This window comes from Cervus canadensis, chromosome 8 (genome assembly GCF_019320065.1).
Source record: "Cervus canadensis isolate Bull #8, Minnesota chromosome 8, ASM1932006v1, whole genome shotgun sequence".
Lineage (NCBI taxonomy): Eukaryota > Metazoa > Chordata > Mammalia > Artiodactyla > Cervidae > Cervus > Cervus canadensis.
In genome coordinates this window covers 6,683,842-6,710,173 of record NC_057393.1, presented here as the reverse complement: position 1 = coordinate 6,710,173, position 26,332 = coordinate 6,683,842, and the positions used below count along the sequence as shown (strand labels likewise).

General features: G+C 49.4%; 1 protein-coding gene across 3 annotated transcripts in view; it reads right to left on the bottom strand.

Moving 5' to 3' along the window:
- Nucleotides 1-11,861: 11,861 nt before the first annotated feature.
- DHX32 (DEAH-box helicase 32 (putative)) overlaps nt 11,862-26,332 on the bottom strand; it is a 48,802-nt gene continuing 34,331 nt past the window's right edge. For 2 of the 3 annotated variants that reach the window (XM_043475109.1, XM_043475111.1), the window contains 8 exons: nt 25,119-25,364; nt 23,765-23,864; nt 23,515-23,673; nt 16,931-17,122; nt 16,132-16,281; nt 14,374-14,561; nt 13,346-13,590; nt 11,862-12,387 (listed from right to left, as the gene is read on the bottom strand). In XM_043475109.1, the coding sequence (XP_043331044.1) occupies nt 12,216-12,387; nt 13,346-13,590; nt 14,374-14,561; nt 16,132-16,281; nt 16,931-17,122; nt 23,515-23,673; nt 23,765-23,864; nt 25,119-25,364 (1,452 nt within the window). In that variant the 3' untranslated portion in view covers nt 11,862-12,215. The remainder of the gene's footprint in view (nt 12,388-13,345; nt 13,591-14,373; nt 14,562-16,131; nt 16,282-16,930; nt 17,123-23,514; nt 23,674-23,764; nt 23,865-25,118; nt 25,365-26,332) is intronic. The other variant, XM_043475110.1, reaches the window with a different exon arrangement.

The window sequence follows — 26,332 nt, the reverse complement described above, 5'->3', positions numbered from 1 at the left end:
TGTTTGCTATGACCAATGTATTCTCTTGACAGAACTCTGTTAGCCTTTGCTTTACTTCATTTTGTACTCCAAGGCCAAACCTGCTAGTTATTCCTGCTAGTAGGATATCTCTTGATTTCCTACTTTGGCATTCTAGTCCCCTAAAGAACATTGTTTTTTTTTTTTTTTTTAAGTTAAGGGCACATGTATATTCACGAATGGTCTTAAGCAGAGGAGAATTAACCATAAAATTGAGGCAAAGGTTGATCGAGTCCCAGCTTTAGTTAATTAAAGTCGGAAGGGTCACCATCTTTATTCCATCCTCCAACTTGTGGGGACCTTAGTTCCAACAGATCTCATATTATTATGTATATCCTTTGGGGAGGAACTGGGACTCTTATCACTGCATTGTTGTTTAATTACCTTTTCTCTGTTCCTCTGTATCCTTCAAATAATTAATTACTGAGACCTGTTTGAGGGCAAGCACTGTGGCCAAGCTTAGAATCCAAAATGGCTGAGGCCAGAATGGCTTCTCTTATGTCAAGAAAGCCATTCCTGGTTCTTTCTCACCTGGCACCCCCTAACTTACCTGCTTTCATAAATGGTCCCTAAATTCACAAGCTGCTCAAGTTCAAAACCTGAAAGTTAAATTCAGTTCCTCCCTTTTCCTCAAAATCTTGTTGGCTTTACCATCAGTATACAGACATTTCTCATCAGTGATTCTGTGCTGGTCACAGGCCACTCTTCCACTGTCTCTTGCCTGGACTTCTGTAGTACATCTTAACTGGCTTGCCTTTCCCCATTCTTGTTAACTTTCAATCTCTCCTCCACCCACACCAGAGAGATCTTTTAAAAATATAGGTCTGGGGACTTTCCTGGCTGTCTCGGTTAAGACTCCACCCTTCCACTGCATTGGACCTGGGTTTGATCCCTGGTTGCAGAACTAAGATCTCCATGCTGCGTGGTATGGCCAGGGGAAAAAAAAAATGTAGCTCTGTTCTCCCTTCCTGGCTCTGACTGCTCCGCTGGGTTCCCGTTTCATTTGTAAGAAAATCCGAAGTTCTGATGGTTCTTGGCCTGACACACAGCTGGTATGGCAGGGTCAGAATAAGGAAGAGAGTGATGGGGAGATGAACATGAGTGGGGGACGTGTGGGTGCAGGATGGGGACTGTGGTTATGGGGGGCATATAGTAACTTGTTACAGATTGGAGAAGTTTTGCAGAAACTAACACCTGTGGCTGGCAGTTTACATAAGTGAATATTGAAACGTCTTCAGTCAATAATTAATGTTCAGGTAACAAAAGATGTATTAATATGTCTCTGGCCAATAATGTGATAAAGCTCCATGGAACAGAGCTTTCTCCTACAAAACAGCTCTTTACTTCGGCCCCTTCCTTGAATGAGGTATCACCATTTTTTATTTAGAACTTTTAACTGGCTGTAGCTAACTTTGGGTTGTAGAAATCAATATTTCTTGCATTAACATGGATAATCGGACTACCAGTGATTGAAAATTTGTATAGTAACCATCACTGATGATAGTGTAAGAAACTAGGCACTTACATGTAGTGTTGGTGGGATGATAAATTGATGCAACCTTTTGGGGGGGTGGGGTGGGCAGTTTGACAAAATCAAAGCTTAAAATATGTAAATCTCTGATTCAGTGATACTGCTTGTAAGAATTTACCCTCCAGCAATAATAGTAATACTAGTAATGCATGATTTAGGATCCTCAAAGACTGATCTTATTTAGCGCTTAAAAGTCTTTAACGTCTTGTTTTTGGAGTGAAGTAATCTTTTCATTTATTTATGGAGTATTTCAGTGGCGTTGCTTCTTAGAGTCTGTTGTTTCACAGCAAGGGATCTGTTTGCCTAGCCGCGCAGACCTTTTGGCTACTTGTACTCAGCACATTTCCTCCTGCTTCAGGGCCTTAGTATGAGCTGCTCCCTGTGCCTGGAACTCTTTTTATAGTCCTTAGTTCCCAGCTCAAGTGTCACTTCTCTAAGGGAAGCCTTTCCTGAATTTCTGACTCCAATTACTTAAGCTCTTATAGCCCCATTCACCTGTTTTGTAGCCTACAAAGATGTGATCTTCTGTTTATTTCCATGACCATTTCCTTAGTGAAGTTGCTCAGTCGTGTCTGACTCTGCGGCCCCATGGACTGTAGCCTACCAGGTTCCTCCGTCCATGGGGTTTTCCAGGCAAGGGTACTGGAGTGGGCTGCCATTTCCTTCTCCAGGGGATCTTCCTGACTCAGGGATCAAACCCGGGTCTCCCGCCCTGCAGACAGACGCTTTACTGTCTGAGCCAGCAAGGAACCCCATCTAACACAGACTTAATGTCGGCGTTCCCACCTAAACTGTAAGCTCCACGAGGGTGTGACCCTTCATGTCCGCTTTTCATCTTGAGTGCTTGTCACAGTGCTTGGTGCAGAGTGGAACTCAGTAAATATTTGCCCAGAGAATGAAGCCTGGCCTTGTATCCCTGTGCTGAATCAAGCTCCAGGCAATGCCAGGGACTTCTGGAGTGTTTTTTCTTTGCTCACTGCAGTCAGGTAAGAGTTTCTCCTTTGCTTTACTCAAAACAGACTTCCTCTGCATTAAAACCAGGTCACTGAGCACTCTGTTATTCTCAGGCTTTGGTTTCAGATGCGATGTGTGAAGGTGCTTTGTCGTCTGTGCAGATGGCAGTCTTGGCAATGTTTGCTTTTTATTTTGGAGCCTAGGCAGTTATAGTTTTTTTCGTAACATTTTCTTCTTTTCTTCCTTTTGCTGGTGTGTTCTGTAGATGGCGACAGAGCCAGAAAGAATGGGGGAGGGGGGAAGGTGGGTGGAGGGAAAAGAAAAATGGGCAAATGGAAAATAATGCCTGAATTGTCTTAGTGAGTTATGTATGACGACTTATTTTGTGTGTCATTTACAGGAAGTGAATATTGAATTTGAAGCTTATTCTATTTCAGATAACCATTATGATGGAATTAAGAAGTTACTACAGCAGGTATGGTCTTTTATTCCTTGCACATGAGTCTGCTCTTCTAAGAAGTTCTAGGCCATTCAGTATAAGTTCTGTCAGAATTCAGTTTTACTCTTTTAGAATTCCCATTCCTGCCTGCCTTCCTTGCCTGGAGGGAAGAATGCTTTTTTCCTTTTCCAGGGCTTACTCCCCTACTTGAGCCTCTGCTCCCAGACCCCTTCCTTTGATGAACATATTTAAGTATTCTGTGTTCTAAAATGCCCTCCCTGTCATCTTTTAATTACTTGTGCTGTTATTCAGTTTTTCTCTAATTGATTTCTCAACTTTATGGGGTTGGAGGAATTCTCACATAAGCCCCTGTTTCACTGCTCTGCTGTCTGGTGTCACGAGCAGCAGAGGGCTCGGTTCTCTACCCGTTAAATCTTCTAGGGTCTGTGGCCTGATATTCTCCCTCCCCTCTCTTCTCCCTATCGCTGACCCTCCCCAGCACCTTCTGTGTTACCACCGACTGCCTCTTCTCAAATCTCTGTGCCTTGACTTCTTTGATTCTCTTCGGCTTTTTCTTTCCTTTTGGGTTGCTTTTCTGGGTCATCTTCCTGGTCAAATCATTTGAAATTTCACTACTTTTATTTGCATATGGAAATGAGAAGTTTTATTAGAAACCATTCTTCGATTTTAATTTAAAATAATTTATTTTTTTTCTCTCTCAGCTTTTCCTAAAAGCCCCTGTGAACACTGCAGAACTCACAGATCTCTTAATTCAGCAGAACCATATCGGGAGTGTGATTAAGGTGAGCAGCACAGTGGTGTTTATTCTGATTAAATTAGCTCTGCGTCCTGAGCTCCTTCTGATCTACAGCACACAGGCCAGGAAGCTCAGACTGGAAACTCATTACTGGCTAGCAGGCCGTCTCGGCAATCCAGGGTTTTTAAATGCAGTGATCCAGGCAGTGGCAGTGGGTGGTAGGGAGAGAAGTAGGCTGGGTCAGAAGAGATTGGGGAGGTGAAATGCGACCGGGCTTAGTGAGTGACCGAGTCTGAGAGAGGGGAAAGGAGTTGGAGAGGGTTCGCAGGGTCTGTCTGGAGAACCACAGTCCAAGCGTGGAGGAGGATCAGGTCAGGAGGGGAGCATGCCTGGGTTTGTGCATCTTGCGTTTGGTTTGCGTGTGATACATGCAGGTGAGCAGTGGCGTAGCAGCTGGAGACGGGGGTGGTTAAACGGTCACTGAAGCCACGAGAGGGGCTGAGGTTGCCCAGGGAGGGCGGGGACGGACTCTGCCGTACCAGTGGTGGTTGGGTGAGCGAGCTGAGTGGCAGAGCCTGCACGGAGGCTCGGCAGTGACCGGGAAAGGGGGAGAGGCTTTGAGTGGCATCCTGCAAAGCAGGGGGTGGCATTTGGAGGAGGAGGGCTGGCCGGGACGAGTCCTGCCTCTGCGCGCATCCTCTGCGGGCTCTGTCACCTCTGCGGCCTGACAGACTGCCCCACAGCTCCATGTCTGAGGAAGAACCGTTCTCTGCTGGGTTCGTGGAGCTGCACTTGGAACCGAGCTCTGTGAGGGCGGCTCCTGTTTGCTTCAGTCACAGTAGCTGGAGAGGCTCCAGTGGGGCTGGAGCGTTTTCTTGCAAGGTGGCCCCTCCCTTGACTCCACTGGGAGCCCAGAGGGCACTGTGGGCCTCTATCCAAGAGAGCCAGGCAGAAGTGCAGAGCATCATGGAACTGAGTCATCTCCAGCATCTGCTTGAGGAGCAGATGTGAAGGCCTGTGCAAGTTCAAGGGGAGCACGCACAGACCCCCTCAGTGGGAGGAGTGTGTAGGTCGGCGTCAGAAGAGAACGTGGGATCCGAGAAGTGATTGGGACCACCTGAGGAAGGCAGTCTGCCCGGTGGCCTTCGCATGCACCCACGTGGCTCTCTGTCGACGTGGATGGTGCTGGTGTTCCTTCAGAGTGGTGGGTGCACAGGGTGAGGTGTGTACAACCGGGTCTGGTACCGGCACGGGCTGTGTATGTGCAGCCGTCGGCATGAAGCCTTTTTTATATCCCCCACACCTGTCATCTGGCTTATTATGAAAAAGCAAAAGAGTTCCACCGCAGTCTAAGGTTCCACTCTAGCAACATCAGTCTCGGCCATCTCACTTTGTTTTCAAAGCCAAAAGTCTTTTTTTTTTTTTCCCCTTTTTCCTTTTTTTTTAATTCCCCGATTCATTCAAAAGCCAAAATTCTTGAAAAATATCCTACATTCGATTTCCACCTCCTCTCCTGAACACCAAACACCTCAATCTGGCTTTTATTTTTACCCCCGACTCTCTTGATGTCCTGAAACCGATGGGGTCACTAGTATCTTTGCGCAGCAGACACTTTTCAGACCTGCGGCCACCATTCAGAATCTCTGGCACGCAGTGTCAGGAGAACGAAAGGAGTGACACCCCAGACACTTCATCTCATGGGCTCAGTGGGGAGAAGCAGGCCGCCTGCTCTGTCAGTAGGTAGACGTGAGCTCTCACTGATGAGTGTCTGAGACCTGAGGGACACCAGTGAGAAGTGGTCACTTTTATTTTTGAAAAAGCTTATTCTCTGGTGGGGGGATTCATCCTTTAATTGGATAATTACACAAGTAAATCTACAGTATAATCATAGCTTCCTTGGCTTCCACGGAGACACCTGAGGTGTGCCAGGGACCAGATTTCTCCTTCCGAGGACAGGGACTGCCAGAACTTTCTGCACCCTGTGGAAGTGGGGGGATTTGGACTGTTTTAGAGAAGGCATTTTCGAGGGTCGTGGAGGGAAGGGGCGGGCTATGCAGACCACACATTTGCTCAGCTGGAGACTCAGGGCCCAAGAGGCTCGGGAGAGGTAAGGGGTGGGCTGGGAGGAGGCCGGACTCGGGTCAGGCAGGGCGGCTCTTGTGGGGGAGGCAGGTGGTGGTGGACGAGGCTGTGATGTGACCAGCAGACCCCGTGCTGCCGCCTGGATGCCCGATGGCCTGTCGAGGAGGGCTGAGCATGTTCCATGGTGCTTGTTGCTTTTCGAGGAAGCATTTGGGGGCTTCGCCCTGAGGGAGCCTTTTTCACACTCCCTGCTGTTGGCCTGTCGGTACCACACAGGCTTTGTCGCAGTGGCTGGGGGTCCACCGTCTGCTGTTGCTCTCGGGGGGCCCGGGCATGTCGGCACAGCGTGTTTCCCTCTGCTTCCTTCCCCTCTCCTCCAAGAGCAGACATGCCCTTGGTCCTCTGTCCGGGACTGTGGGTCTCTCCTGAACCGCCTTCTCATTTTCTCCTTTGCACCATCTTGTTTTGTTGAGCCCAAGGCTTCCCTCATCTTGGCACATCATTCATTTTGGTGACCTCGGCCGTGGCGGCCTTGCCTGAGCCACCCTACCTTGCCCGTGTTCAGTAGAAGTGTTTTGTTGTGGAGCCTGGTCGCCCCCTTGCCTGAGGTCCCCTCAGTGGCATGGTGAGCTCAGATCCAGGAGCCATGCCCCCTCACCCTCCCCAGGTGCCAGGCCCCCTGCAGGTCTGTCTGCTCTGACTTGGCCCCCACAGGCCCTTCCACTCTGCTTTCTGTTCCTGCCGAGGCCCCGGCCGCTGGAGGCGCCCTGGCACTGCCGACTGCTCCTGTGCCTGGCTGAGTGGCGGTGCTGGGACCCCTTCCTGCAGAACAAGTTCGGGGACACTCGGGGCAAGCCTGGGTCCCTGCTGTCCTTCGCGGGAAGAGCGGCAGTCTCATTTCACTTCATCCATTCAGCACATCTTTCCCAAGGACTTAGTCTGTGCCAGACTCTGCCAGGGACTGGGGAAGCCGCGGGAGGAGTTTACAGCTTGGATGAGTGGATAGGCAGTAGGTGAAGGAATGTGTGGTCGATGCGCTGAGTAGAGCCAAACCGGAAGGTCAAACACGAAAGGGGAGGGAGGCTCAGGAGTCACGTGCTTCACTCGTGGCGCTGCTTTCCCAGTTCCTCGTTTCCCCTCCCGCCCTCCTCTTCTCTCCTGCCCGTGCGCTGAGGCGTTGTTCCTCTTCACCTGTGGTCATGACTGGCCGGGGCTCTGAAAGCATGGGTTTTAGGTGGGACAGTGTTGTGGACCCACAAACAAGGGCGGCCTCCAGCATCACTTAGGAAACAGACTAAAATGTTTCCTTAATGAGAGCTTATCTGTTCTGGACTTATAACACTTGGAGCAAAATGTCTTAAGAGTCAAGAAAGACATTGAGAGCAGAAAGAAATCACCCACCATGTAAAAAGAGGACAGAATCGGGGAGATAAAGTGATGAGAACAAGGCCACACAGTTTTAGTCCATGAGGCTTTGCCAAGGCTATGACAGTAAAACAGAGTTTTCCTTTGAAATGTGAAAAGATAAATGCAGCCTAGATTCCAAGACTTTGTACTGCACTTCTTCTCAACCAAACATAAAATGAGTATTTTTTTCTTTTTGAAACAGCAAACGGATGTTTCAGAAGACAGCGATGACGATGTGGATGAAGACGAGATTTTTGGTTTCATAAGTCTCTTAAATTTAACTGAAAGAAAGGTTGGTTTCATTGGGTGGCCATTGGAGTGGTTATTCCTTAGGCCAGGACCTAAAAAGTTAATTCTATTTAATATTTGATGAAAGTGTGTTTTATATCAGACCAAGATATTAAATATAAGGATATGTGCTCTTGTAAAATCTTGCTGTAATCCTTTTTTCAATATGAAGGTATTTTTGTTTCTCTTTGAATAATCTGTACCCAGTTAAAGTCATTTACTGCCTGTGGTGTAGGGAATTGTCATCTGGGTTTTGAAAAGTGAGTTTTCTGATGTTGGTGTGGACACAAGAGCTGTTTTTGCTGTCTCTGCAGCTGTTTTCTTTGATTCTGAGTCTTCATTGCTTCCTGAAATTGAGGACACTCAACATTTATTTGTATTTTCATTCATTTTTATTGATTCATTGATGGGTTCTAGTTGAAAAAATAAAACCCAGGAAGTTTACCCTCCTTAGAATAAGACGCAGGCTACACTTTAAGTGAACTTTTCAGATACTTTCATCTTATGAGATGGACTAGAGTTTCTATCCCAGTATGTCTGGAGTTAGTATAACCTCCGATCACTGAGTATGGGCTCGTAAATAACCAGGTATATATAGTTACTTTTGAAAAATAGTAAGTAGTCAACACTGAAGACTTGTAAAGTGAAAGTCGCTCAGTCGTGTCCAACTGTTTGGGACCCAATGGACTTATACAGTCCATGGAATTCTCCAGGCCAGAATACTGGAGTGGGTAGCCTTTCCCTTCTCCAGGGAATCTTCCCAACCCAGGGATCGAACCCAGGTCTCCTGCATTGTGGGTAGACTCTTTACCAGCTGAGCCACATGGGAAACCCATGAATACTGGAGTGGGTAGCCTATCCCTTCTCCAGCAGATCTTCCCGACCCAGGAATTGAACTGGGGTGTCTCTTGCATTGTAGGCGGATTCTTTACCAACTGAGCTATCAGAGAAACCCAAAGACTTGTAAGGTTTTTTTTAAAGGTTTTGGCAGGAAACCACACTATATGATACTAAAAAGTGATAGCTCTCACTTTCATGTTTTCTCCTGTGGGTGATGGCCTGTGATAGAGTGAGCCTTCTCTTTGCTTTCTAGGGTACCCCATGCGCTGAGCAAATTAAGGAGTTGATTCTGCGCCTCTGTGAGAAGAATTGTGAGAAGAGCACGGCTGAGCAGCTGGACAGGCTCTTCAGTGACGCCGCCAGGCCTGTGGGCTTTCTGCTGAGCGAGAGGTTCATTAACGTCCCTCCACAGATCGCGCTGCCCATGCACCAGCAGCTCCAGTAAGAGACGGGACACGCCTTTCAGCAGGAGGCTTTTCCCCACGTAGATTCAGACGTGTGACTCCAGTGGGATATGCTGGTTTAAGCACGTGTGGGGAGAGTGCCTGAGAGATGTATGTGTTACTAATAATAGGCTTTGTAATAGTTTTAATTCCTTAAGACTGTTGTGACAATAGTCTTGATAATCTCAAAGATTTAAATGGTATAAAAATAAGAGTTTCATATACACTTTAACGCCCATTTGACGGAAGTTTTTCACCCGCTTCAGAGATAGGATTTCTGTTACACGAATGAAATGTAAATAATTACAACAACAAAACAGTAAAATTCGTAAATTCCATTGGGACATTCTGTGATGAATGCAACCATGGCCCTGATACTGCCTCTTGGGCTCCTCAGGGTTTGTTACTGTTTTGCTTTAATTCAGGAGCTTTAAGTTTACAAGAATAATTTAAATGTAGGGAGAGATAGGAATTGATATTGTCTGTGCTTTGACATAGAGGAGGATGAAATTACAGGCAGAGAGAGTATTATTTCTCAGAGGTCAGGGTACATCTTTGTGATGTCTCTGGAAATAGTTGATGCGAATGTAACTATAGTTTGAAACCTTTTGGTTTCCCATTTTCCTTTATACAGTTGCTTTTTAGTTTTGCTCTTTCTCCCTCGCTGCCACCCCTTAGCTGCTACTCATACTGTACTTGCGGTGCCTGCCTGTTTGTCTTTTTGTCTGATCAGCTAGAGCTTTTACGTTTGTCTGATTTCATAGGAGGAGGATCAGCTTTCTCCTGATGCTGTGAAAGAAAGCTGATGTGGGTTGTTTAAGTTTCTTTGCATTTTTGTTTAGCCTGATATACAGGGTTATGTATGGTTTAAAGGAAGGAAAGAGTTAAGATTTCTTTGCTGTCTCATTGACATGGTAGTTCAGGGAATCTGTCTGGCCCTTTCTGCAGGCCAGAAATGTCTCAGATGCCAGTGAATAGAGATCCTAGAGGTCACCTGCTCTGATGTCGTCTGTCATGGCTGTGTGCCCTTGTGTGTTTCAGTTAAATGTTTTAGAAAATCCAGATTCTTAGGTATTTTTAACAGCAGTGATGTTGTGTGAACTTGAGACTTATCTGTTAAGTTGCTGTGTATCTACAACTCAGAGCGTTAACCTGTGGGTCACCATACCATCATCATAAAAGGCGCTGCCAGTCGCCTGAACACGCACCTGGCTGCTCTAGAAGCGTGCAGATCTGACGTCGGCCTCTTAAGCCTGTGTCACCGCAGCGCTCCGTGGAGGTCTCGGTGGCCTGCTCTGTGCACTGGTTCGTCCGTGGACCTTGTCTGACCCAGGCCAACCTTGTGTCTGTGTGTTTGTACCTTGAAGGAAAGAACTAGCAGAGGCACACAAAACTAACAAGCCATGTGGGAAGTGTCACTTCTACCTTCTGATTAGCAAGACGTTTGTGGAAGCAGGAAAAAGCGGTTCCAAAAAGAGACAGAGCAGCCAAAACAAAGAGGAGTTAATGTTTGCAAATGCGGAAGAAGAATTCTTCTACGAGGTAAGACTGTCCTGTTCCAGCTGTTTGTTTACATGTAAATAAGGACTGCTCTCACTTTATGCTAAAGTTTAAGTGTGGCCATTCTGTGTTTAAACCTCCCTATCTACAGCACCTTGGAGCTAATAACAGTGGGGAGGAGGTGATTATCAAGCCGATCACGCTGACAGTTGGCTGGGCATTTACAGTGTGCTTATTACTATGAGGTCTTTGTTCTCTCACCGCTCTGGGAGGTGGGCGTTAGCCTGGGTGCACAGGTGGGGCTGTTGAGTCTGAGGGGACGTGGAGCCACTGTCTGCTGGGTCTGGAAGGTGGGATGGGCCCCGCGCCCTTGCTGCTGGCTTGCATGCCGCCCCATGCCCTACGACCTAGAGGCCATCCCCCTGGAGGGACTCTCCCTGTAAGCTTGTGCCCGTGACGGACAGCCAGATGCCAGAGTGTATACTTCGTCATGCTGCCTGCCTCTCAAAAATGTTCAGTCTCTGAGGAGGACACATTTTCCTGGATTGGATGATAAGCACTTATTTTAAAAGGCGCCCACTGAAGATAAAAGCACTATAGATTCAGCTCTGTCCTTGTTTTTCAGGAAGTAAATAAGTGAAAATTGTTTAAAATGTGAGCCTCAGCACTTGAGGTAAACCATGTCAGGGACGAATGTGCGGGTGTTTTACGATGGGTTGGTCACGCAGACTTACTGTCCTCACACAAAGCTTTATGCCAGAGAAGCAGCTGGGACAGTGCTAAGACTAGCCTCACGGTTCTTCTCGCTAACTGTCAGATGTTATGAGTCTTAATTTCACTTGTGTATCCCAAGATTATTTTGAGAATCAAATGGGCTTGTCAGTATGAGTGACTTCAGAATTACAAAGGTGAAAGAAGGTCAAAGTGTGAGTCGCTGAGTTGTGTCCGACTCTATGTGACCCCATGGTGTAGCCCTCCAGGCCCCTCTGTCCATGGGGTTTCCCAGGCAAGAATACTGGAGTGGGTTGCCATTCCCTTCTCCAGAGGGTCTTCCCAGCCCAGGGCTCGAACCTGAGTCTCCTACATTGCAGGCAGATTCTTTACCTTCTGAGCCACCGGGGAAGCCAGGGTATTAATATAACTCAGCTGTTTGTTCACCTCTTAGAAGTAGGACGCTTCCACCCACAGTCTTCATGCAGGTTAGAAATCTCCTTGGGGAGTGCTTTGTAATGTCTGCCTGACTGTCCTCTGTGAGCTTCCTTTAGCTGTCAGCCTTATTATATTTGCCAAACACACTATTGTATTTCTTGTTATTGAATACATGAGTGTTGCCTTCAGCTTGCGTGAATTTTAAATTTATGGTTCTTTGGTTTAGAAGGCAATCCTGAAGTTCAGCTACTCGGTGCAGGAGGAGAGCGACACGTGTCTGGGAGGCCGATGGTCCTTTGATGATGTGCCAATGAAGCCCCTGCGAACTGTGATGTTAATTCCAGGCGACAAGATGAATGAAATCATGGAAAAACTGAAAGAACATCTGTCTGTCTAACCCATCTCCCACGGACCGTGGTGGGCTTGCTTCTGCAGAATTACCAGAAGACTTGGTGGAGGCTTACTGAAAAACTCATGACTTTATTCAGATGAAGGTCCTCTACAAATGTAGGGTTCTGTCACCCGTGTCTGCGACACATTTACAAAATATCTTTGCTTTTTTAAAATATTGGTCAAATTAAGAACGGTTGATTAAAAACTTTTCCAGTAAGAAGAAAAACATGGGGTAGTAATTTAAAGAACTCAATAAAAACTTCTGTTTTTAGTTTCTAACTGTCATACAGCGTGCTCTTCCCCTCAGGACTCCGTGGGCTGTGGCACCGCGTCCGTGCTGCCCGGGGGGCCGGCCGCCGCACCGCCCTGGGGACAGTTATTGCACATCAGGCTTTGGGTGGACGCTCTGCAGCGTCACTGCACAGTGCATCTCTGTTCAGTAGCTTCAGGGCACTTGTCACACATTTTCTGCTCCTTTTTCGTTGCTGAAATAGGGGATAGGTGATCCATGACTTGCTGTAGAATATCCTTGCTTTCACTAGGAGGCAGATTACTGAAATAGTATTGTGGTGCCAGTTGCATAAATCTGTTTAAAACAAAAAATTATTAGTGGTGAGAGATCAGCAAACATGCCTGGGCCCTTCCCAGGCCTGGAGAATCTGCCTCCAGAATTTTGATTAGCCTGAACTTCTCAGTGGCTCAGTCTGCCTCTGTAGAATGAGTACTCTGTGGTTCTCATAGGACCAGTCCAGCTGCACTTCTAAAAGAAGCTGGGCTCTGTCACTGTAACCACCGGGGAGACTGGTATTTCCCCCAAGGCCTTCACAGTTCTACAACAGGTCAGATCAGGTGCTTGGGAGAACTCGGTGTGTGAGACAGGGAGTGTTTTTGCTTCTCTTACTAACACCACACTGTATCCAGCTGCTGAAGCTGGACACACCTGTAGTTGCTCCTGGCTCCTGCCTGGAAAGACCAGCTGCCCGAGCAGGAGTGGCGTCTTCCCAGTGGGTCTGCACCTGCAGCGGCTGAGACAGTCCATCCTCACCGCTCTCCCTATGGCCCGTTCACTTCGCAGCCAGCGACCTTCCCAACGGAAGACGTTCCTCTGGCTTAAAACCCTCCGACTGCTTTGTACTGCACTTAGGGTCAACTCCCAACTCTCTGGTCCGTAAGCCCTCCACCGCTCCTGCCTGCCTGCTTTCAGCCTCGCCTCCGTCCTCCCCTTCCCCGCTTGCTGCAGTCTCAGCGGCTCACCTGTCCTGAGAGGCGGCCAGGTCACTGCTCCGCACGGTCCGCGCCTGCAGCTCTGCCTCTCCACCGTGCCACACTCTGCCCTGTTTCTAGGCTGTGTTCTCTGCTGTCACCCGAGGCACGGACCTTTCTCAGTCATCTACAGAGACCTGCCTTTAGGAGCTCTGCCCCACACAAACTTAGATTAGCAGTGGTATGAGCTGCTTATACTGAAAACGTAAGGAAACCCAAGTCTGTCACGTGTTCTTCAGGTAGGAATTTAAAAGAAAGCCCTTCTGCTCCACCACACTCACAGTTGAGGAGCGATCTCGGAGGCGATCCTGATGTAGTTGCTGTGAGCGATGCTGAATTTGTGGAAGAGGACCCACTCGGGCATCTTCCTGGAGACAGAGTAACAGGACAGCGGGTGCAGCTGCGCGACTTGCTTGTGCGTCAGCATCAGGTAGTTGCCCGACCCGTCCACGTCCCGAGCGATCTGAGCGGCGGTGTTGCAGAGGAAGAAAGGTGTGTGATGTGGAGATGGAGGCGCAAAAGCACGCTGTTTTAAAAATTCCAAACTACTTGACAGAGAATAGTTTAAACTACAGATTCACTACATGTTTTCCATTTTCAGATACAGAAAGATGTATACATGTTTTGCTCAAAACTTAAGAGCCAGCGATAAGATGTTGTTGACTAATCTCATCAGTTTCAGGGCAGCACGCCAAAACAGCATGGCTACAAAAGTGAATGTTCTGGTCAAGAAAGAAAGCTGTTCCCTTCACGTCGTGGACTACACACAGACGTCCAGTGCTTCACACTCGACGTTTTGGCTGATTTAATTCCTCACCACAACCCTGTGATGGCCGTTTACATACAGACGAGGAGACCCATGCTCACATGCCACAGTGCTGCTCTCACTATGTGAAGAATGGACGTGTTTCTGTAACAGGCTTTACTAACAGTCAGAGCAGATGCCTTAGGCAACTTTTGCTCCAGGAAAGAAACCAACGGGATGCTGTCTCTACTTGCTGGGTGTCACATCACCAATTCAGTGGGAACAGCCAGGTGCCGTGAGGAACTGCAGCCGACATTCACCCAGGGTGCTGTAACAGCTCCCTCTGTGATGAGGGAGAGCTGTCCTTTAGGGCAAAGTGAACGTTCTAGCTTAGCTCTTCACTCCCTTGAGGGAACGTGTATTTAAATACTAAGCATTCCATAACATATAAGGGTTTTCACATCAATAAAATAATCACCCTAAGTGAGAGACTTCTGACAGGATGTCCTGAATATGTGAGATTTATATAAAGACCACACTGCAGGTGGCCTTATCCATTCTTACCTGCATAAAATAACCAGACAGAAGAGCTTTCTTTATGTTCAGAGTGTTCTCCTCTGAGCCAAAGGCAGGTTCTGTGTAGGGAAGCTCAATCCGCTTGATGATTTCTAAAAGTTCAGCTCGGATAACCTCTGCCGTCCTGAGTGCTGAGCAGTTGAGGAAGTAATCGTGACACCACTTTTCAACACAGTCTAGGAAGGAACCAACAAAAGGCTGCTTAGACGTGACCTGTCACAGCTGAGAGCCCAGGCTGCACATGCTCTTATCTCTGCGTCCTCTGTCTCCTCTCCTAAAAAGGTCGCCCTGTGAAACAGTAGGACCCGCAGCGGCTGCAGGGATTCCAAGATCCCACCAGCTGTGAAAAGCGCAGGCTCCCAGCATTGACCCTTCATCTGGATCACGAGGGGCAGGGAAGACTGTCTCAAGATCAACATTTTGTCCAGCGCGTGTACAGCCAGGATGTACGTGGCCACAACATTTAATCAGGCTAGGAGGGAAGAGCTTACAGTACACATCTCTCTGCTCCATGAAAATATCTCACACGTCTTAATTGTAAGAAAAAGATCACTACTAGGCTGACTTGGGAATTAATGTTCCAGTTAAGCTTGCCTACCCGATTTGCAAGTTTTATTAATACATTGAAAGTCAGTCCCCTGCAGCAGTGTGAAGTTCCTCTTTCTCTCCATCTGTGACGATGGAAGCTGGACCCAGAGTCTTGCCTTGACCTGGGAGCGCATGTGGCCCCTGGCACGGGGACTGCAGACCTTCATTGATGCTGTTCTGTCCACTCCACTCAGGCCTGTCTGGAGCCGCGAAAGCAAGCACTTGGTCACGTGATGACCAAGGCATCCGGCTTGCTCTCCAAAGATGCTGCCAAATTCCTTGTGTACCTCGCTGACAACTTTTTCTTCTTAGCGTTCTGCCATTCTGACTGCTGTCATATTTTTCGCTTCACTTTAAATACTTTTTCACACCCTCTACTGGAGCAGAGGAGGCAAGAGAAGCATCGTGGAGAACAAAGGTGAGCCTGATAATTCCCCTTGTAGCCAGTCCTCTCTGGCCGCCTCCGCATCACTGCTCTGCCCTCTTGGCCTCTGAGACCCCTTCCTGTCTTTAAGTCTGGAACAGGAGCTTCCCGTGGAGGAGTCTGCTGTTCCCTTACCCCTGTAAGTGGGAATATACCCACTGTGGTTCAGACACACCCCGACCTCTGCTGCAGCTTTTCCACGGGCCACTCTACTCCCCTGAACACCCCTTCTCTCTCCTCCCCTCCTCAGCCAAGCTCCAGTCTCCCTCGGCTCACCTGCCTCTTCGTTACTACTACCTGGAGCTGGGGGGGCGGTGTGTGTGTGTGTGTGTTTTGAATGATCCACTCTCCATCAGCAGTGAACCTGCCGTGTCATAAGCACAAGGCGCTGCTCTGACTGCTGGGCACCTGGAGACGGCAGTTCTCTCCTTCCTCCCTGGACCCGAGAGGGCAGGGCCGTGCTGGGCAAGTCTAGGTCTCCCGCCCAGCAGGCTCGCCCTGGAGGCTGCGGGCTGAGTGCCGGGGTGCGTGGACGCAGGGCCCCGTCTGTGGGAGGAGGGTGTCTCTACAGTTAAACCTGTGGGTGCATAAGGCGGGGCCTGGAGCGCCGTGCCGCTCAAGTGACCCAGGGGCTCGGGGGAGAGAGAGTGTCTGCTGAATCACAACTCAGCTTTGTTCTGGGAAGGAAAGGAGGACTAGGAGGTGATTTCTGAGAACGCTGAGCCTTCACTTACGCTCGCTGGTGGCGTTCAGAGTCGTGTCCTGGTAGGCCTTGTAGATGTTGATGAGGGTGAAGTGATCTCCGTCAGGATGTAAGAACATCTTCCAGCAAGATAGGGCGGCCTCCTCCGCTCCGCGGGGCAGGTGCGAAAAGCAATTAGGAGCTTTAAGACACGAAAAGTCAGACGGTTGGCGATAATGAGCCATTCCCTTCAGCACAACAGGCGGAGGGGGGCCCACGGCTGTGTGCAGCCCTGTCCCTGTCTTCTGGGAACGTGTCATCCTTGTTTACTTAGAAATCAGAGCAGCTCAGGGTGAGCTGTCGCCACGCGTGTCTCTGTTAGCTTTACTCAGGGCTGCTCGGCACAGCGGATACCCTGCCTGTGTTACAGCGGGAGCTGGGGGACCTGGGGACTCAGAGGCCCAGGGACTGGACCAGAACCCGGGTTCTGATGCAGCAGAGCCTCTGGTTTGTTCTGCCAGTAAAGGAATCTATCCAAACCTATAAACCAAGGTGAATGAGGTGGGAGGAGACAGAAAACACGCACATGAGGTTGGCGGGGGTGAGAATACTCCCAGTGAGGTGTGTTTCTTGATCGGTGCCCATTACTTCAGCAAAGCAAACTTGCTATGCTCCCACCTGATTTAAGAAATTCACTGGGTTTTGATTCAGGTGTTTTTCATATTAAGATAATTCTTATACTCTTCTACCTTTTCAATCTACTTGAATTGAAGATATTTCATTCCCGTGTCAATAGATCTCATTTAAATCTATACCTGCTGCAGGACAAAAGAACTGTCCTGAAGGAATACCTGTCACCATGGCAGCGATGGTTAGCATTTCATCGACACAGTCAAATTCACAGGATGCTAAGATGGACTTGGAGAGTTGTGGATCAAGAGGGAACTCTGACATGATGATTCCGAATTCAGAAAGATTTCCATCATTGTCCAATGCTGCCAGGTAATCTAAGTCTTCCAAAGCCTGCATCAGACTCTCTGGTGCTGGTGAAGATAAAATGAACAATTAGAAAGTCTCATACCACCAAGATGGGGTAACAGGTACTGGATTTTCCCTCCCACACAGAACCACCAAATGATAAGAAAAATATGTGAAACAACAGTCTGCAAGACAGAACACTGGGCAACGAATGACAGGGACTCCTGAGACGGGTCATCTCTCAAGAAGCTTTACTGCCCTGAGTTTCCAGGCTGTGGTGCTAGGAGGGTACCCGGGGGAGCTGCCAGGCTGCCTGAATCATGGAGATGGTGCTGAGGGTCCCTGGAGACTCGGGTGGTCAGAGCTTGCAGGTCAGACTTCCTGAGAGGACAGAGCTCTGCAGGAGGACTCAGATGGACGAGGGCCCCTGGGAGAAACCACTCCAGACCAGGAGGGACACAGGATTCATGCTGGGTGCACACACGTGGTCCAGGACAGGCCCATTCCCACCAGCCAGGCTGCCAAGCCTCACGGTTCATGGGGCTCTGGGGAGGAGATAATAACTATGCTCCCCCCGCCCCACCCTACCCCATAAGCGCAGTTCCAGTGCCACCCACGTAATCCTGAAATCAACCCCTGAAAGGATCATCCTGCAGCCCAGGGCAGGCTCGAGAATACTTATAGGATATATGAAATGTCCAATATCCAACGCAGTGAGATGGACAATGTCTGGCATCCAATAAAAACCATGTGGTAGGAAAATATAATCCCACAATAAAGAGAAAAATGCGCCAATCGAAGCTGACCCAGAACTCACATTGATGACAGCAACAGGAGACAAGGAAGCTGAAAGAGCTATTTGCCATTTGTGCCTTTAGGGACCCCGAGGCAAGGGTGAGGCCTTGAGAAGTCACAGTCCCCAGGAAGTAAACAGGTGGGCTCCTAGAAAAAGTATTTAGTCCAAAGTGCCATCAGCATTTTTGGAATCAAATGTATCACCTGACCTGCCCAAGAAGGTGCACGAGGCAGCAGCAGAAATAGCATCTCGGATTAAACAGGGCAAGAGGGGCTGGGAGTGCAGACTGAATGACTGACAGCTGTTTAGAAACCAATTTCCATAAGTCAGCAAAGCTGCTTCGTGCTAAGTTACAGGATCTCTGGCAACCGTCCCTGGGAGGGTCTGGCTGCACAGCCAGCCTCTGTCCCCAGGGGGCACTGCTCCTCATTTTTACACCCTGGAGTTGAGTCCACTGCACACACGGTGACGGGTGGAAATAACGTCATGACTCTGCTCCTGGTCCTAACAGCAGAAGGAGACAGGAAGTTCTTGGGGGTTTTATTATGCTAGAAAGAACAAGTTAATGAATGCAGATGATACAGGTGAAGGAGCACTCATAAAAATAACTGCATAAGGTTTGCTAATGTTACATTCTATGTTTTAAGCCAGCTCCCCAGTACGGCCCATAAAATTGTAGGTAAAAGCAAAAGAGTTTAGATGAGGGTTCTTTATGGCAGTGCTGTTTAAGTGTAATCCATGGTAAATAATGCTAACAAATGGAATATAAATGTTTTAGTGCCAGGCCTCTTCTTTACAACACTGCAAAATCACACTGCTTTATTCCACAAGCAATTTCAATATGAACAAAACATCATTTTCATTAAGCTCTACTGCCCACGGCCGCTGTACCCCCTGCGGGACAGCTCACTGCAAGGTCACACGCCTGCCCCACCGCCATCACTCAGAGTCACCCGGAGGGCTACTCACACCCTCTTTCCTGCACCCTTTTCCCACGGAAGCCCAAATGCCAGGCTGCAACATGGAATCTGCGTTTTCCTGCCACAGCACCTGCAGAAAGGCTGCTCACAGGCCGTTCGTCGGGAGTAAGGGTGGAGCCCATAGCCGGATGGAGGGCTCAGCGCTGAGCTGAAGCAGGAGTGCAGGTCTGATGGGTCCAGGGCTCTGTGGTGTCATTTCCAGAACCAACCGCCTCACGTGGCATCTTTCCGATAGCCTTGAAAAGTCTGCCAAGATTTTCGATGTCGAATAGAGGGGTGTTCCCCTCCGTCACGGGGACCTCCATTCAGGTGCTCAGCGGGGGAGAGAAGAGCGCAGAGATGGAGGTGGGACGCTGCCTGCCTGTGCCATTCAGCCTCTGCCCTCGGGGGTCCCTGAGGCATGGCTCGGGGTCACAGGACACCCCACGTCCTTATCCCGACACACTTGGGCTGATGCTAGTCTGCGTGGAATCACTGGCGCCCCCTGCAGCCAGAAGAACTGTAAAGTGTGGACACCACAGCATCAGAAATCCTGTCACAGAGCAAGAGCGTATCGGAGCGCCACTGCCCCGGGGGGGACAGCCGGCTCACCCCGTCCAGGCCCTGTGCCTTGTAGGCCTGTGAATTACACGCACATGTATGCAGAGGGACGTGGAGAGAGAGAGACAGCTGGACAGGGCAGAGGGCCTGGCGGGATTTAGGACTGGGTCATGGGCATCGTGTGCACCCAAGTAGGGCGCCCACGGAGCGGAGAAACGAAGAATCGTGATGGTGGCTGGCTGGGTGGTGTAGACTCTCGGAAGTCCTGCGAATTTCAGGCAACAGGAGTAAGAGTTTGACTCTGGAGAGGAAGGGAGGGCCCGTTTCACTTAACTTCACAAGGACAGGCTCGTAAATCCTGGCATGTGCCGACCCCCTACTGCTACGCAGTACACAGAGCACCTCTGCATAAATGATCTCATTTGCACCTCTTAATAACTCCATGACACAAGAAGGCAGACCCTCCGTCCTCATGTTACAGATGGGGAAACGGTAAGCCACTTGCCAAAGCCACAGGGCTAACCAGCCTCTTTCCCCGGCTGTGGAAGCAGCCTCTGGACCAGCCTTTCTGCTGGCAGCTGTTCGAACCCGTCAGCCGTCAGCGTAGCTGCCTCCAGTCTTGCCTTTTGGCTCCAAAGCCCAGCTCAGCTCCCCCCAGGGAACCCGGTGCGGCCTCCCAAGGCCTGTGGATCAGTACTTGTTTCTCACACCATTAGAACTGCCTCGGGAGGCTCTCCTGCAGCTTGGGGCCGATGAGCCTCCTGTGTCAGAGTTCAGGTGGACACCACGTGGGTGGTGACAGCCGAGCGTTTACTCCCCGCACATCATCGTTCTCGGGGGCCACAGAGGAACGCAGGGACTTGCCTCTGCGAAGGGACTGCTCTGACAATGCTGGTGTTCGGATGAAGACACCGAGGCGCCCAGTGGGCGATACGCTCGCCGAATGTCACGCAGCTGGTAACGAGGGCCAGGGCGCTGGGTGCCTGAAATCCAGGCCGCCTCTGGCCCGGTGTGCCGAGGACGGCCCTGTTTCCATCTCTCCCCCAGCTCGATGAAGGCTGGTGTTCCCGTTCAGCCTCCACCAGCCGGGCCCAAATAACAGATCCCACGGTCTCTGGACCCACAAAGATCTGGAACAGGTTTCAAGGGCTGAAGTGCTTCCCTTCTGTGCCTTCTAAGAGCCTTCTAAGCTCTCCCTCAGATTTTCTTTTCATTCCGAAAGATGACCTCCTCTCTGGCTCCCGAGTGGTTTTGGCACATGTGTGTCTCTTCTCCAACCTCCTCCTCCGCCGTCTAAGAACAGCGGTCGGCTCTGTGTGACCTTGGGCAGATGACGTGTGACCTCTGTGAATTCAAAAACCAAGGTGGGGCCTCCTGCCAGTGCAGGGGTCGAGTACTGGCTGTCTGGGGGCAACCGAGCAGCAGACGCTCCCCGCCAGGGATGGAAGGATCCACGCCAGGCTCCCTCCCGGGGCCCATTTCCCCTCCGATCGCCTCTTCACCTGGACTGTGACATCTTCAGCCCCTTTGTAAACTCCAGAGCAGAATCTCTCGTTTCCCGCGATGAAGGAACCAGCACTTCCAGGGCACACTCACCAACCGGGCTCCTCATGTGGAAGATAAAACTGCAGAGCGTCTTAACTCCCTGATTCACGGGCCGAGAAGTCCCTGCCTCATCCCCACAAGTCACAGGTCTGGACGCTTCTTTGGGGCCCTGACCCAATCCTGCCCTTTCCTCCTTCCCCCATCTCTGAGACGGCCCTGTCTTGTCCCAAATGCCACGTCTGGCAAGTCTGCATTTGGGTCCACTCTTCACAGATCATTCCAACGCCAGTCATCTGGCCGCCCACAAAACGAGGTCTGAGGCCAGATACCAAGGTGATGTTAGGCACGGCCCTGGGCTCGGCGAGGTTGACCTGCCCATGCTGACGGCGCTTCCCTGCCCTCCCAGTGGGAAGATGCCTAGAACCACCCCACGTGGTCGGCTGGCCCTGGACTCCCTGACCCGGATCAACAGGGACTGCGTCCTCCACTCACCATGGAGGTCAGCCCTCAGCACTAGGGAAGAAAATGAGGGATTTTTTTTTAAGCGAGCCTTGCCAAGGGACCCTGGAAGAGGGCATGACAACCCACTCCAGCGTTCGTGCCCGGAGAATCCCCACAGACCGAGGAGCCTGGCAGGCTGTAGTCCATGGAGGTCGCGAAGAGTTGGACACAACTGAGCGACTAAGCACGCACGCACGCACAGGCCAAGGGAGCCGGATGAATAGCCGAGTGACGCCAAATCCGCTCCACACGGCCCGCGAGTCCTGCGGAGGGCGGCCGCTCTGCCTCATCTGCGTATTTCACTTACGAGCGGCGTTCAATGCAGCAGCTGCAACCATCATCTTTTTTTTCTTTTCTCTTTCAAAACGATGAGTCAGAGTTAATCCACAGTTGTATTTTCCCAAAGCACAGCAGAAAACAGTTATGTGCGTACTGCCAGGAGACAGGAATGAATTGTTTCCCTCGCCCTTTTGTTCCCTACTCTCTCGGCTCTAAGCCCCACGCGCGGAGTGAGCAGCAGAGGGTGACCACCGAGAAACCCAGCAGTTCCTCTGTGCTCTGGCTGAGCTGTGCCGTCTGCTTTTTAAAACCTTGGACGTCACAAGGCCTGCTCTCCTTCTCTCGTCATGCTGGCCCGCCGATAACTACCAGCATGAAAACAAGATACCCGGGCAATCAACACGAAAGAAAAGCAAGTGAAGTCGCTCAGTTGTGTCCAGTTCTTTGCGACCCCATGGACGGTAGCCCACCAGTCTCCTCAGTCCATGGAATTTTCCAGGCAGGACTACTGGAGTGGGTTGCCATTTCCTCCTCCAGGGGACCTTCCCGATCCAGGGATCGAACCCGGGTCTGCCCTGCATTGCAGGCAGACGCTTTACCGTCTGAGCCACCAGGGAAGCCTAACAAGAGTTTTCAAAAATAAAACCTGCTTCTTCAGGGGGTGGTGTCTGGAGTGATGACTGGCTGGCTGGCGACATGCTCTGGGGTCTCCGGAGGAAGACCGGAGAGATGGATGTGAGTGACCCACCCCTGCCTTCCAGACTCCCTTTCCCTCAGGGACCAGAGCAAGAGCCAAGGGCAGAGGGGCTTCACCATTTGCGAGGTAAGGGCTCACAGCTAAAGGAATCCTGGTTTCCCAGCCTTTCTGGACCTGATCACCCACCCCCCAGGGCCCCAGCCCATCCTGTCCAACCACTGCTGTAGAAGAAAAACACATTCACAGTTTGCTAACATACATTTTACAACCTTCGTCACTTCCTGTGACTGCTTCTTTCCTCCGAGCTGCCATCTCAAGGTATGTTTATCACTAATGTATCTGTCACTTCGGCTAATAAGGAAGGGCCCGGGCCTAACAACCTCCTCTCAGATGGAGAGGCTCTGTGCCAAGCCAAGCTGGCTGATACCTTCAGAGTCAAGCCTTGGGCTTGGGACAGCATGGCTGCTATCCCGGTGATGGGCCGATTTTCCCAAGAACCTGAATGCCAGGACCTTCTTTACATGCGTTCAATGCAGGCCTCCCTCTCCTGCATGCCTGAGCTTCTGCTGGAGAACAGCGACCCTTTTCCTGCAAGAAGAGATGGCTCCCAGAGAGGAGATGGCTACAGAGGAGGAAGGAGGTCTGTCCTGGATGAGACGAGGAGTTCACCCGGTCCCTCTCCTCCTGGAGATCCCACTGCTCCTCTAGGGAGGAGTCTGTTGAAAACCTTAGGTTCCAAGGGTGCCCAAAATAACTGGTCTTCCAAGTCTTTATTGGCAGAGTTTCAATATTAAACCCCCTACGGTTCTAGGGAAGGTCTCAGCGCCACTGGCCTGGCCACCGTTTCCCTGTGCCCCTGTGTCCGATGGCAGACGACATTCCAGTGTCAGGATGGGTTTTTCCTAGAGGGTGCTTTTTTTTTTTTTAAACAAAATTTTTTAATGACTTCAGAGAAGTCCCATTCAGAGAAGCCTCTAGTAGAGACAATGCTTCAGGACAAAACAAAGCCCCGGGATGCTTGCTCTGCCAGGGGCCACCTGCTCTTAGGACCGGGGGTGGGCAGGAGCTAAGCGGGCAGGGCTGCAGCCGGGCACCCTGCCGGCCCATGCCCGCACCTACCGGGTCTGTTCATGAAGTCGCAGTGGCCCAGGCCCGCGATGTCCACTCTCTTCATGAAGAGCACCGTGCTCGTGAGGTTGGCTTCCTGCATCTCCGCTGGCTTCAGCGGCCGCATGTCTCTGGAGGCATATTCTTCGGAGTACAGACAGAAGAGTTTTCCTGGAAGAGACCGGGGCAAAGCGGGGTTGATGCATCTGGGGGGCCAGCAGACGGGAACCGCCGTGCGTGGCTCCGGGGCCTGCGGGGCTACCTGAGGGAGAAGCGCCGAGGATCTGCTTGCGGGTCTCGGCCTGGCTCTGGCTGATGGGCTGCGTGACCAGCGAGTCTGCTCTGATCCTGGGGTTGTACACCTTTGAACGGAAGGACAGCGGCTTGAGCATCGGCTCACTCAAGACCCCACGGGCTCGCTCGCCCTGTAGTGACTGCTGTTTGCAGCACCTGACTTCATAAAATGTTCTGCTACCAACTCATTCCTTTTGTACGATATTTGTTATTGTTTCACTTGCCCTGAGATGAAAACTTCAAGAGCTTTGATAAAAGGATTTAAGGGCTGTCTGCTTTCACTGTGGCTTCTATAAACACGAGGGCTCTGCACTGTCTGGAACACGGATGCCGCTTCTCAAAGCGCCATGCTGCCCGATGGGGACAGATACTCACGTGCCCGTGGACAAATCAAGATCCTCTGACAGTGCCCCATCTCCTCAAGCTGCTATTCAAACGGACTGTGACCCCCAGGGTCTCACCTCTATAATGCACGCTGGACCTTCCCGGTCCGATCGGCTAACACAGAGCTACAGATGTCACTGACAGTGATCCTTCTCAGGTGTAGGTGTAAGTTTAAAGGTGAGTGATAAACCTGGGTTCTCTGAACGGTGGATTAATTCAGTAAGGTCAAGCCAAACTGCTTCCGAGGGAACCTTCCTAATGGCTGGAATGGCCCCGTCACAGTGATCAAGGGTACTTAGGAGACCCACAGTCTCCTGGGGGGATGGAAGCAACACAGCACCTAGTAACAGCAAATGGATCAGTACTCAGGGTAGGTTCTTCTCAGTTTACATGCTAGGACTTCCAAAACCCCACTGTCTTTGACAGCTTGAGCCATCCTATTTCCATTTTTCCTAATTTTTAAGGACAGTGATTAAAAGTACACATATATTTTTTAATCTAGGATGGAATTTTACCATGTCAACAATAAAGCCAAAATTTGCTAAAGTAAGAGTCAGTGTACTTGAAACTAATCTCTAGTAAATTACCTGGGAGAAGATGCTAATTACTTTGATAGAGAGACCACCAAAAACACCTAAGACATGTATGGAAGAAAAGATTAGTTTAGGAGTCAAGTAATTTGCTTTACTAGTTGTGTTTCCTTAAAACTTTCTCTGTTAGCACCTCAATCAGTTTAATTTTCCAGACTGCCAACCTGATGAAAGGCAGTTACCTATGCTCAAGACTTTGGTTACTGCACGCAACAGTGCTTCTCTGCACACATGGCCAAATACAGAGAAGGCCCAGATCGCAAAACGACAGGAACCCAAGACAACGAGCAGTCTGATAACTGTCTGCCCAATTTAGTTTAGGCAATTTACCTACTCAGTAATAATTACCTTTCTTCTCTCCACACCCACATCAATAACAAACTTGACTGTGTTGCTACAGATCAAAGATTCTCCGGAGCTAGCCGTTAACACCACTCGTCTCTGGTAAACTGGGCATCTTTTTTCTGTTTCGTCGTTTGGCTTGAACAGTGCACACTTCTCTTTTGGATACAAAGGAACGACTACCAGCTCTCCAAGATCTGGGTTTAAGTTAGGTCCTTCTTGACAGACAATCTCATAGGCTTTTTCAATATCCTAAAGTAAAAGAAGAACATCATCCATGAGAATAAAGTACACTACAAACAACTTTGTCCACATTACATAAAACTATAGGCAAAACAAGGACCTACTGAATAGCACAGGGAACTCTGCTCAATGTTATGTGGCAGCCTGGACGGGAGGGGAGTTCAGGGGAGAATGGACACATGGGTTTGTATGGCTAAGTCCCTTTTCTGTCCACCTGAAACTATTGCAATTTTGTTAATCAGCTATACTCCAAAACAAAACAAAAGTTTAAAAAATAAAAAAACATTTTAAAAAATTTGGCAAAAGATGCATAAGGTATTCACGGAAAGAAATACTTGTTGTCTACAGATATTGTTAAACACGAAAAGAAGATATAACTGTGTAAGGACATTTCTTTGGGGAAGTTAAATATAATTTATAAATGACTTCATTGCTTTTAGTCCAGAATGGCTTTCCTCTTATGAAATGTACTGTCTTTGCCTTCACGCATTTCTCTAGCTTGAGGCAACTTCTCACATCTGTTAGCAATGACAGGGAAACAAAAGTTGTTTTCAGATCAGTGAGAAAGCACCACTGTGCTCGGATGGTGGCAGAGCTAAGAATGAAAAGCAATCTCTAGGTTTCCAATAGAAGCACATATACACATACGCTCATTCCATAGTCAGGACTTTAATCTGGGTCATTCTGAAAATTATTACCCACTAGCACTTAGCATTTTAAACACAGCAGAAATGCAATGAAGCAGGCAGGAAATAAGCACTGTTATTTATATATGTGCAAGATTCAGGAATTTAGAAATACTCTTTAAAAATGTTTCATTATCAAATACATTGAAAAAGAGTAAATTATGTGCCCTAAAACTATAAACAAGTATATTCATGCAAAATGCTCAAAAAGCAAGACATTTTACATAGTACTTTTCTATTAAATTTTTCTCAAATCACAACCAGATTTCTACAACCTCATGTAAGACAGAT